The sequence below is a fragment of the Lytechinus pictus genome, chromosome 3 (genome assembly GCF_037042905.1).
Source record: "Lytechinus pictus isolate F3 Inbred chromosome 3, Lp3.0, whole genome shotgun sequence".
Taxonomy (NCBI): domain Eukaryota; kingdom Metazoa; phylum Echinodermata; class Echinoidea; order Temnopleuroida; family Toxopneustidae; genus Lytechinus; species Lytechinus pictus.
The window spans coordinates 77,960,852-77,974,430 of record NC_087247.1 but is presented as its reverse complement, the minus strand read 5'-3'; the positions used below and the strand labels follow the sequence as shown (position 1 = coordinate 77,974,430).

Below are 13,579 nucleotides of genomic sequence, written 5' to 3'. Positions count from 1 at the left end.
TAGTCTCAAGATCTTGATAGACCCTGATCCACGCTGTATCAGCATGGAACGTATTCCAACGTCAGGGACAAAGTAAGGTCAGTGAGCAGAACATGCATGGAACATGCTCTGCATACTACTGCAATCGCAGAGTAAACTCTCGATCTTGATCCCCGTCTTGACCAACAAAATATAATAGATCGATCTGCATGTGCTTGACCAATTATTAAGTTTTTCATTTCCCGTGCTCGAAATCGGCAATTGTGCTACTAGTTCTATATACGGACTAGACCTATTAAACCAAGGTGACAAAGCTCATTGGAGTAACGTAAGTAAACGCAAAGTTCGGAATAACCAATTTTAGTTAACCATGACATTAGTCAGCCGCGCCGCAGGTATTGGTCCAGATTTGAGATAAAGTTAATGCGCTAGCCTAGGCTAGCCATAGCCTAGCCATGGCATGTTTGGGAAAGAGAAGTCCGGGGCCTATTTCATAAAGAGTTGCTATCATAGCAAGTTGCTATCATAGCAACTTTGGTAGAATAGCAACTTTTACTTGCTATGCTAGCAACTTGCTATGATAGCAACTTTGCATTTCATAAAAGCACATTCGCTGGAAAGTCAGCTTGACTTTCCAGCGAATTATTTGACTTTCCAGCGAATTATTTGAATAGTCATGTACGAGGCTGATTAGGGGGAAATCCCCTTCCTCTCCACTTTTTTTACAACGTGACCCGAATCGGCGGCAGTGTCCGCCTCCGATCGATCCGGATTGAATCAGCCGATCAGCTGAGCGAGCGCGACACACATGGCGCGCAGAGGAATACCCAACAAATTTTGTTTACAAACAAACGTGACGTCAGCTAGTTAGATCCCACGGTAACAACACCACTAACGTTAGACTCAATTCGATGATTCAACTTTAAGATCGCTCGCGAAGCCGAAGGAGAATTCCAGCAAAGTAAGACATAATCGTTAATAATTAATTTGTTCGAATTAATTCACGTGGTTCATTGAAATGGTGGTTTGAAATGCCTTTTGTTACCATATTTACTCGTAAAGGAAAATACTTGAATTCTGCGTAGCTAGCCATAGACAGTAGCTTCTTCGTTGAGCGTTCCTTCGCATGCACTGTACGGCGATACCGCACCGGTGTAGTACCCCGGAGTTGCGGCTCTGGCCGATGCGCCGCGCCGGTGGCCGATGCTCCGGTGAAGCAGCCGTGTCCTTGCGGTTACGGTTAATTACCTGCTCACTTAGCGGAGATCTTAATAATTTTTATACAATGTTAGATAAGTGCCATATTATTCATTTCATTATATAGGCCTACTAGTACTAGACCTAATTATATTAAGTTAGCTAATCCTTGTTTGTGCCTGTGCTGTGGCAAGTTGAAGTTGAAAACCGGATTTCACCATTATCATATTCATTAACAATGTTATGATTTTTTTTTCTTTCCATCATTTTATCAAACAATTCAAATTTCAATTCAAGTCAGAAGTTTAGGAAGAAAGCACTGGCGGATCCGGGGGGGGGGGGGGGCACAGCCGGCCTGTGCCCCTGTCCCCGGAGAAGTAAAATAAAAAAAATTGAACGTGAAGTTTTTTTTGTTTTTTTTTTGCTTGCTTATTTTTTCGAGGGCGAAATATCCTTAATTTTTTGTTAAAACCTAGACAGCTGGCAAGCCATCAGTTTTGAGGATTTTTTTAAACATTTTTTTATTTTTATTTTTTATTTCTCCATTGACAATGGAGAAATTAAAAAAATGTTAAAAATGTTAAAAACTCCTGAGTACTGGTACATGGATGTACGTGGAGCCAACGGAGCTGAGTTCAGCGGAACAACCAATATAATAGAGGCTGAAGCTTTCGATCTAGTTAAAACCTAGACAGCTGGCAGCCATATGTTTCGAGGAGTTTTTTACCATTTAAAGCCACATATTTATTTTTGGTGCCCGCTAAAGAGAAGAGACAAAATTTGTGACAATTTTTGTGACAAAAGTTATGACATCCACCAGAATACCAATTTTGTCTCCGAGATAAGATAAAATATGGAGAAAAGACAATGTTCAGAATACCGCCCCTGGATTCAGAAACTGCAGCCACCAAAAAAGTTACCAGAAAATTTTAAAATTCTCAAAATTCTCAAATTGCTCGTACTACTGAACGTTTGTGAAATTAAAAACTAGGATAACAGACTCCAGCGAACACATACCCTTTTTCTCAATTGCCTGCATACTTCATTTACTTAGTTTTGTGGTCTCAGTGAACAATCAGAACCCTGTGCATGTAGGCCTCTTGTACTGTATACTTTGAAATCAGAAAGGAATATTTAACATAGTCCTATGTTATAATCTCTGTTCATAATTTTTTTTGGTAATATCTTAGTAATACATGCATTCATATTTCGTTCTTCAAGAAATTGCCTTTGTATATTATATCACAGTTGGTTTTGTTGGAGAATATCACTTTAATTGGGAAAAAGTTAAATTTAAAGAGAAATTGACACTTCTTTCAGATGAATCAAGAAAACAGGCAGGGCAACCTGTCTGAAGAGCAGGTCCATCACATGGCAGAGTTTGTTAGGGCGCATCGAGAGCCATTATTTGGAAAGGCAGGGGAGTGCCCATGTGAGGGTATGTTTAATTTCGCCTACATTTTTTTTTCAAGGCCCTGAGAATAAACTTTAAAAAATGACAAGCCAACAAGAACAGAAATGGTTACTGCTCCCAAATCTCCCTCATTTAGGAACATGGACATACGGGTAATCAAGTATTACTGAACATCCTGCCTGAGTTTCAGGTCACATGACCAAGGTCAAAGGTCATTAAGGGTCTATGAACTTAGACCATGTTGGGGGAATCAATATCAAAATCTTAATCAAGGTTTTTCTTTTGAAATGTCATCATAACTTTGAAAGTTTATGGACCTAGTTCATGAAACTTAGACATAAGGACAGTAGTGTATTACTTAAGATCCTGCTTGAGTTTCAGGTCACATGACCAAGATCAAAGGTCACTTTATAGGGTCAACGAACTTTGGCCATGTGGGTATTTGTGGAATTGTCATCATAACTTTGAAATTTTATAGATCTAGTTCATGAAACTTGGACATAATAGGAACCATAATAAAGGATTTATTTACGATTATATTACATGTTGGTTTTGGTGATCGGTTTCATGTTTTCTCGTGTATTATTATGTATTAGGTCCAGCAGAGGAAGGAGCGGACCTGGAACCAGCTTCTCCAGGAGATGGAGGCCCAGGGCCTCCCGAAAGGGAGGTCCTGGAAGGATCTGAGGACCAGCTGGAATAGCTGGTCCAGCAAAGCTAAAAAGTATAGGTTGCAAAGGATGGCAACAGGTATTACAACATATTTTGGCTTCTTTTGTTCAATGTCAAGTTCATCCTAACAATATCAAAATTGTAACCACTGAAAAATTACGATAAATTCATGCTAATTGGATGAAAATTTGTTTACCTTTATTTGTTTGTAAATTTGGACGTAGAAGACATACAACTTAAATAAATGATATCACATGCTCATTTTAATTTTATTTATATTATGGTTTATCGTGGAATCATCATGGTGTAGCGATTCTGACTCTCGCCTTGCGATCAGAGGGTCGTGTGTTCCCACCACGGCCTAGCGTCCCTTGGCAAAGCGTTAATCCACACTTTGCCACTTTCCACCCAGGTTTTAAATGGGTACCCGTTAAGATGCAAAATCCTATGTAGTATGCCTAGCAATTTAGTCTTGGAACTCTTGTTGGAATGCTCCCCAGGGAGTGGAGAAAGTGCATACATTGTGTGCAGGCACGTCAGGATCCGATGACCGGGGTAATAATAATTGCAATGTAAAGCGCTTAGAAACAAAGTATAATAAGCGCTATATAAATGTAACTACTATTGTTATGTTAAATTCTTTTCGGATAAAACAAACAATAAATCTGGAAACATACTGCACTGAGAGAATAATTCATTTGGTTCTAGGGATTAATACTATAAATATAAGAAATAGTGAGTGAATTATATCGTTGGTTCTCCCACCCGCACATTGCTTATGTTGTGCATGCTTTGATGAATAAAGCAATTCTTTAAAATGTAATATGCGATCCATGTTAATTATAAATGTTGTTCATGTTTTCATTAATAAGTCATTGCTCTCGGAACAAAAATTATAATATGCACTTAACCATAAACAAGAAAACCCAGAGGAAAAGAAATAGAGGTTTTATTGGAATCAATAATTCAAACTTTTTTTTTTAAATTTTTTTTTCAGGAGGTGGACCAGTGAAATATAACAAGAAGTATGAAGAAGTACTGGCGGCACTGGCGCCACAGGCCCTTGATGGTTTTTGTGGGCTGGAGGGAGAGACCTCCGTGGAGGCTGACTTGCCATTGGTAATTTTTTATGTTCATAATTTATTATGATAATGATAATGTTAGATTTATTAAGCGCATAGTATTTAATACTTAATTATGCACTTGATCTAAATAAGAATATAGCATATATATATAATATTAAAAAGGCAGGTTTTTAAAGTGCTCTTGAACTGAGAAAGGAAAGATTAAATGCTTATTTATGTTATATGTTACGATAGTAATTATAATAATAAGATGAGGTAATAAGTAAGGATTTTGATATTTCTATGGAAGAAACATTTTGGATATGGTTTGAATTGGGAGATTTTTCCAGAGGGCACAAGCAATTACAGCAAACATGTGATCACTATATTGGGTCTTCATGCAAAGGAGGTAAAATGTAGGTTGATTTAGAGGAAAATGATGAATGAAGGGATCTAGTAGATGGAAGAGGAATGAAGAGAGATCTATTCTGGGACATACTTGAGGTGGTATATTCTCTGGGAGATATTTGGTATGCTATATTCTCTGTAAGTTATTACTGAACTTTTATTCATGTATTATATCTCATTTTTCAATTACAGACTGAAAGTCAGAATGACGCTGCAGCAGCACTCCTTATGAATATGATGGAGGAGGAGGAGGAAATCGTTCAAGGGGAAGAAATACCACAAGGTAAGAAAGAGATCTGTCTGGTGTGGTCCTGATGAATCAATTAACAAAAGGAAATCTATAGAATTAACTTTTAAAATTTCAATTATTTGCCAGTGGTAAAAGAAATAATAGTTGACTCAACATGTTGCATGTTACATAGGTGCGCCTTGAGCACCTATAACATGGTGGATATGTGCGCAATATAAATACCCTATATTATTATCATTATTATTATGGTTGATAGATTTTCTCTCTTATTTTTATTCTAACCTCATCTGTATCTCTTGGTCTTTGAAATTTAAAGATGGGCTCATGCCTCTGAGCATTTACCACTTTCCACCATCAAGTTAACTTATATTCATTTATGATCATTTAGTACTTTTAAAGATTCATCATTTCTAACTTTTTCTTATTTTTTGTTATAAAAAGTACATAACAAATGGGAAGACAGAATATTGTGTTTGATAGTCTTTACACAAATTTATTCATTTTGAAATGAAAAAAATAAATGAAAATCACTTTAGATTTCAATCATTCATACATGCATTCGTTATTCCAATACATTCATTCCATCATTCATCCCATCATTCCCAGATTCATTCACTCCTTCTAACATTCATTCATTCATTCATTATTCATTCATTCATTCATTCATTCATTTACAATACAAAACGTTTTCTATACAATTTAAAATTTTATCCCTTATAGTGCCCAGCTATTTCCTCTGAACATCCTCCATGAAAGGGGGGGGGGGGGGGTGAGCTTTTAGAACTTGACTGGGATTACCCGATTGCACTGACAATTTGTAAATGGTAGGACGTGAGGTAGTCTGCAAAATGTTCATGATGAAATATTCTTTATTATATTTCTCTTATTTTATATGAAAATTTATATTTGATCCCACTTTTCCATGAAATTTAACTGTCATGAATCTTCACCAATTTCATATGCTTCATTGATTCTTAATCATTATTCATTTTGTTATCAATTTTGAAATACAGGAGCCACAGGAGGAGAGCAGCCAGCAGAAACATTCCCCCGAACTTCTCACCAGGCATCTCTTATATCTTTCCACGAAAGGTTTTTAGAGAAGGAGGACCAAAAGGTGGAGGCCTTGCAGGGGATCCTCATGGTCTTGAAGGAGATTAGGGATAAGCTACATTAAATGGTCAAATTAATTTTGTTTATGGTAATGATGATGTAAAGAGATTACAAAACACAGATGATCTAGCTGACCTTTATATTGACACACTATATATTGTTACCATGGTTTTATAGTTATAGAATTATAATTCAGACCTCTTTATACATGTATTTTAATGAATATTCTTTTCTTTACCAAGGGAATACCATTGTGTATCAAATGTGGCAAATATTTTTCGATGTAAAAAGAAAGATTCCAACATATGTGAATATCCTTCAAACACTTCAAGACCAGTAAAGGCATAAGTAATGATATATAAATAAAAAAAAAAACATTTGAGGCCCTTAAAGCTGTCTTAATACCCGATTTGATAGTTTGTATCTTTTTTGTATAACAGCATACAACCCTTGGACATACTATCCAATTTGAAATGACACGAGGTTGATAGTTTGTTTCTTTTTTGTATAACAGCATACAACCCTTGGACATACATAAAATTGTCCAATTTGAAAAGACACTAGGTTGATAGTTTGTTTCTTTTTGTAAAATAACATTCAACCATTGGATATACTGTCCAATTTGAAAAGACACTAGGTTGATAGTTTGTATCTTTTTTGTATAACAGCATACAACCCTTGGACATACTATCCAATTTGAAATGACACGAGGTTGATAGTTTGTTTCTTTTTTGTATAACAGCATACAACCCTTGGACATACATAAAATTGTCTAATTTTAAAAGACACTAGGTTGATAGTTTGTTTCTTTTTGTAAAATAACATTCAACCATTGGATATACTGTCCAATTTGAAAAGACACTAGGTTGATAGTTTGTATCTTTTTTGTATAACAGCATACAACCCTTGGACATACTATCCAATTTGAAAAGACTCTAGGTTGATAGTTTGTTTCTTTTTTGTAAAATAACATTCAACCATTGGATATACTGTCCAATTTGAAAAGACACTAGGTTGATAGTTTGTTTCTTTTTGTATAACAGCATACAACCCTTGGACATACATAAAATTGTCCAATTTGAAAAGACACTAGATTGATAGTTTGTAATAATTGATATCAGAATGTTCATAATTTTAACAGCAACTACACCAAAAACAATATTATACTATGAAAAGTGATTTTCAATGATAACATTCCGTGCTTCTACACCATTGGGGGCGTGATCTACTTGCTCAACTATGTCATCATTTGCTTCCACGTCGAAGAGAACTTCAGGCTGCCGAAGTTGTTTGCTGATATTATGCAGCACAGCACAGGCCAAGATGAAGTTGGAGGCTCTGTCAGGCCGCATTTGGAGTCCTTGTCCAATTAAGCACCTAAATTTGTTCTTTAATTGCCCATTAACTTGCTCAATGAGCGCTCTTGTGCGGCAGTGAGATCTGTAAAATTCATGAAGATTAAGAAATTAAAATTTTGCGCAGCAGATAAATCGCGAAAATTGTCAGAGTGGGGCATTATGCCCCCCCCCCCGGGAGAACTACATGTAGGGTCAAACATGAAAGAAAAAATATGTAAAATAAAATGTTGAGAAATGATATCTTTATAAGAAATGCAAAAACATTGAAATATACATAAATATATATATGATGGTTATTAGATAAAAAAAATGTTAGGACCACTTGTTTTCTTCTTTTCATGGTGTGGACAGTGGACACATTTCTAATTGTACAATGCATAGAATGTTGTTATTGAATATTGCTTTTCACACTGTTGGAAAAAGTAACTCCCTACCTGTTTCATATCAAGTGTCTCATTCTTATGATAGATTTTATGGTATTTGTGAATGTCCACTAACAAAAAAGAAAAGGATTGATATTTGAAGTGTTTTTCAGTGGTCGTCTTTATCTAGATGTAAAGTACATTGTTGATGATATACATGTAACACTGATTTGTTTTTCACAGTGTATAAGTCATCAGCCAACCAGCTCAAGGGGGATGAAGATAGAATGTGTGTTCCAAACTTTAAGAAATATGAATACTACTTACTGGTTGTACGCTCTCTGTGCTTGATTTTGGGGGTTCAAGATAGGAGTCATAAGCCAAGGGTGCAGGGCATAGCCTGAATCTCCAAGGAGAATGCCATGCAAACGTCCATTGGCATAGTTCTGTCCAACTACACTGTTCTGTAAAAATTAAACCACAATAATTGATTTCATGTGTGTCAAGGGGTGCTGCAAATAGTAAAACAAATGAATAAACACAAAGGTATCGATGCTAAAAAAGTAATGATGACTTAACTTTCAACAACTCAAAAAGTTAAGTTCATGAAGAAATTGGGAGATATACGTGCAATTCATTTACTAACTTGCCATTCTACTTTTTCTTTTTTGTAAAGTAAAATTGTAATTTGAATTTCATCAAAATCCTAAAAATAGAAGTTTGGCAGTTTTTTTGCTCCATTATCTGTCAACAAGTTAAACGTCAAATTCTAGCTCCATGCAATCAGAATGGTATATATTGATACAAAATATTAAATATTTGACGAATTAACTATGCAAAAGCAAATAAAATAATATGTTGTATATTACCTGGAGAATTCTGGAGTCATGCGTACTCCCGGGCCATCTAGCTACCACGTTGATTATTCGGAAATCTGCATCGCAGATAAGCTGGACGTTTATTGAGTACCGCCCTTTCCTGTTGGTGTACAGGTACTCATCCTGTCCCAATGGTGCTCCATGTAGATAGATGTGAGTTCCGTCAATCGCACCAATCACCTTTGGAAACTGTGCAATGTGGTAGAACTTATTATGTTGTTCCCTTATTTTGTGCGGTGTTGTGGGGAATGTGATGAACTGCAGTAAGAAATGATAATTTAGAGATGATGACAATATTATAAGTGCCACTGTAGTCAATAATTGCGGAACATTCTTCTCGAAATATCTTGAAAATTACACTTACTGGTATTTTATTTGCCATGTTAGAAAATGCAACATTCCATCATACTCTAAAAATCATTTTGTTATGAATATTTTTGACCAATTCTTTGTATATTTGGTATCAACGTGTAATCAAATGCTTAATATATCTAATGCAAAGTTATTACTTATTGATAAATTAATATAAGTATTACTACATGTGATGTAAATATTGTAAAGTGTATAAAATTGTATTTAAATAAATTAAATTATTGACCTATGAAATATTTTAAATATGCATATTTTTATGTACTTTAAATTCCATTGTCTATTGCAGACTGATGATAGCTGATGGTTAAAAGAAAATCTTTGAGTTCTTTCAATATATAATAGGGAAGAATTTGGAAATATGAGTAAGCCGGGTTTCGTAAGATTCTTTTTTTATATTTTTCAAATAGAATTTAGAATAAAGTAGGGGATCTTTTTCTGAAACTGATTTAAAATAAGTTCAACAAAATGAGAAATAAATGCAAGAATCTTACAGAAATGACATCACTCCTCTAAGCCTTTGAAAACATTGATTAAAAATAGTTTGTGTGTTAGTTTCTATCATCGGATCCCACAGTGAAAGTGTTTGGGGATGTGAAAAAGATGGGTATAAGACCGGCAATGGCAATGTTTTCATTTAAATTAGAATAAAGAAATTAATATAGCACATGGAGATCAATATTAATCATGTTATTAAATATACAAGCTATATATTTACATATTAAACTTAGAACTTGTTAGCAATGAAATAATGCATATTATTCATGAATATTTATATTTGGACAGATGCCAGAATGGGATATTTATTTCTGGGGTATTTGTTTGGTCATTCAAGAGAAAATGATCGAAATATCAGCCAAAGATTTAGCATGATATATAACAAAGGTATAATTGTGGCCTTCATATTCCAAGTATTCATTTAAAGGTCAAGTCCACCTGAGGAAAATGTTGATTTGAATGAATAGAGAAAAATCAGACAAGCATAATGCTGAAAATTTCATCAAAATCGGATGTAAAATAAGAAAGTTATGACATTTCAAAGTTTTGCTTATTTTTAACAAAATAGTTATATGAACGAGCCAGTTACATCCAGATGAGAGAGTCGATGATGTCACTCACTCACTATTTCTTTTGTTTTTTATTGTTTGAATTATACAATATTTCAATTTTTACGAATTTGATGATTAGGACCTCCTTGCCTGAAGAACAAAATGTTAAAATAATGGAATTGCACGTGTTCAGGGAGGAATAAAACTTCATTTCACATGGCAATAAGGGAAAATCAAAATATTTCATATTTCATATAATAAAATACAAAAGAAATAGTGAGTGAGTGACGTCATCGACTCTCTCATCTGGATGTAACTGGCTCGTTCATATAACTATTTTGTAAAAAATAAGCGTAACTTTAAAATGTCATAACTTTCTTATTTTACATCCGATTTTGATGAAATTTTCAGTGTAATGCTTGTTGATTTTTTCTCTTTTTATTCAAATCAATTTTTTGTTGGGGTGGACTTGTCCTTTAAATAATGGATTTTTCCTCCCGACAAAGAAACGTTAGGAATATATATTGAGTATTTGTAATGCATTTGCCTATTGACAGTGAGTATTTATTCAACATATGATAATTTGACAGCAGAATCATGAGCATAATCGACTCTAAATAGCAGCAATAAAAATAATATAAATAAATAAATAAAAAAAAATAAATGAATGAATTAATAAATAAATAAATAAATAATAAATAAATGAATAAATGAAATAAAAATAAAATAAATAAGAATAATGATTATTTAATTTTTTTTAATCATTTCACCGTGAGTAAATGCACAAATCTGGCAATTAAACTGTAAGAAATGCTGAAGATCGAGTACAACACTTATTTTACGCTCCTTTAAAAAAAAGTTAGTAAAGGCTCCTTATATTTCTCCCCCATTACCAGCTTGTTCCAAATTGATAGGAATTTAGTAATATACCTTATTTGGCATCATTCATTTGTAAAATATATCAGGCCAATGGCGGATCCAGGGGCACATTCAGTCCCCCCCCCCCTTTATTTTCAAGTATCAAAATTTATTGATTAAAATCCACGTATATTGGATCATACTCAAATACTGCAGAAAAAAGTGTACTCTTTAACTTGATACGAAAAACAGAAAGAAAAGTAAGAAAGGTATTATACCCATGATGTGTCATTTACAGACTCGTAACGGCCGGCCCGATCCCGAAAGGAAACAAGAAAAAGGTGAGGGGAAGAATTGGAAAATAGACCTATAATAAAAATTTTCGCTCTCGCTTCGCGCTCGCATTGCCCGTGTAATGAATCAAGAGGATTAAATGACTCTTAATATATCCAGTTCTGAAATAAAATTCGCACACAATATTTTAGCTCGCACATCAAGCTTCAATTATTTTGTTCGATTTACACAAATTGTTATATCAAAATTTTCAGCTCGCGCTGCGCGATCGCATTGTTTGATTTGTGAGATACCTATCCTCTTTGGAAATTCTTTCCAAAATTTGTCAAAATGCTCCTTTATCATGTCAGTATATCAAAAAATTAACCTCGTGCATCGCGCTCGCATTTAACTGTTAGGGACAACAGCTTGTTCTTTATTCAAATTAAAACGCGCTTAGACTGTCCAGTTTTCAGGTCGGAATATCAAAAATTTTGAGCTCGCGCTTCGCACTCTCATTATTTAATTGGTGATACTTGTATCCTCTTCATTAATCACTAAAACAGTCCTAATTGAGTCCCTTTTCACGTAACTCTAATAAAATTTCGACTCGCACTTTAATTGCGCTCGCATTTTTTAGTTGGATACTTATCTTTGTTCATGATTATAAAAAATGCTCAGAATCTTCAGTCCTATATAAGGCCATAAAATATCAAAGAATTCTAGCTCGCGCTTCGTGCTCGCAATATATATCAAGACCACATGATATACCTTATCTTGTTTATAACAATAAAAACTAACATACTTAAAACTTCAGCCTTTTGTTAGGACTACCCCCTGAAAAACCAACAACAAAAAATCAGATTATAGCGGCCAATCGAGAAAAATGTTGATGAAAATATTTGTCGGCCCCCCTAATGGCGAAAGCTGGATCCGCCCCTGAAATTTATCAAACATTGCACTTATCCACTTAAGAGCCATGATTATAATATAAATTCGCCACCCCCTCCTTTGAAAGTCACAGCATATTTTCATGGGATATGCTGCCCTTCCTACATGAGTGAGAACTTTTTTTCCCAAAATTTTGCGTGGAGGAAATGACCTTCAATTTTGGGGTGATAATCTTATTCATTATTTTTTTTTCTTGTTCTGCTTGTCATATTTTCTTCGGGGAAAATCCCCCCCCCCCTGGAAAATTATGCATGCATGCAACCCCGGCATGCAACCCACCCCTGTATCAGGCAATTGACTTTTCCTACCGACAAAACATAACAAATATTGTCATTCGTTTTGTATCTATACCATACCATCGGGGGCTTGATATGCCTCACCCCCAAAATCACGGCTTCGCATTACAAAAAAAAAGACTCCTTCATTTATCAGGTTGTTGATCGTACACAAGCAAGTCACAAGCGCCATCTCATTTCGCTAGTGGGCCAGCCGCCGGTAGAGTTAACGTTTAGACTAGAGAGTAAGTTAGAGTTCAGCTAGACTAAGCCAAGTTCTTTACCAAAAAGTTGTAAGTAAATCTACTTAAGGCTTTTGGATGCAGCTTTTTCAATATTGTTCTGATTATTTATGTGACTTACAAGGATTGGCGAGGCTTGGTGGCCCCTGGAACAACATTGAAAAGGAATTGCAGAATTTGCCCCAGGATGGCTACAGCATTTGTTACGTGTGGGACTAGGGTTAGGAACAAGTTACAGCGATCGAGCTCAACCGTCAACGAGTGAATTTATGCCTATGGCCGCCTATAAACTCGTCGACATTTAAGTTAACTGTAAATACGGTACATTTGTCATGACTTTTTTTTTTATTGAATGATTTGATATGGGTAGGTTCAAGGCTCGACTTTGAAAAGGCCTAGATTCTAGAATAGATCAAGCCGTCATTACCGGCGTAAAAACAGACTAGATTATCCCAGGCCAGGGAGTTCCGCACTGTGCCACTGCTTCGCGGGCCGGATCTCCCTGGGTAAAATGGGTCTTCATATACACCCAAGGCCCAGGATATCGTATAGCTGGAAATGTGAATTGTCAGAGTGATTTATTTTTATTTTTATTGAATTTTGGATTTTCAAAAACCTTTACCATTAATAATAATACCAAATGAGTCAGTTGCTGTGAATCTAGCCAGAAGCACTCATCCTACGAACGAGGTAATAATGTAAGCAGAAGCAGAGTTTAAACTTGGTTAAAACCATCCCAAGCCCTGAAGCCAGCCCCACTTAATCAAATGTATGCAGATTTTAGTCTGAGATTATGAGAGGAGTTGAGTCATTTTAAAATGCAAACCGAAGCCTAACATTAACTAAGTAATTAATTACCTCATTTTT

At 35.1% G+C, this 13,579-nt stretch overlaps 2 protein-coding genes across 2 annotated transcripts; one reads left to right on the top strand and one right to left on the bottom strand.

The window, feature by feature from the left end:
- The first annotated feature begins 865 nt into the window (after positions 1-865).
- On the top strand, positions 866-9,298 carry LOC129256672 (uncharacterized). Its single transcript, XM_054894834.2, has 5 exons — positions 866-940; positions 3,187-3,340; positions 4,260-4,381; positions 4,927-5,017; positions 5,998-9,298. The coding sequence occupies exons 2-5, from the start codon at positions 3,232-3,234 to the stop codon at positions 6,159-6,161; spliced, it is 486 nt and encodes a 161-aa protein (XP_054750809.2). The 5' UTR covers positions 866-940; positions 3,187-3,231; the 3' UTR covers positions 6,162-9,298.
- On the bottom strand, positions 7,213-9,077 carry LOC129258030 (putative nuclease HARBI1). Its single transcript, XM_064096098.1, has 4 exons — positions 9,060-9,077; positions 8,687-8,953; positions 8,145-8,281; positions 7,213-7,537 (listed from the first exon to the last, which is right to left on the bottom strand). The coding sequence occupies exons 1-4, from the start codon at positions 9,075-9,077 to the stop codon at positions 7,264-7,266; spliced, it is 696 nt and encodes a 231-aa protein (XP_063952168.1). The 3' UTR covers positions 7,213-7,263.
- Positions 9,299-13,579: the final 4,281 nt, after the last annotated feature.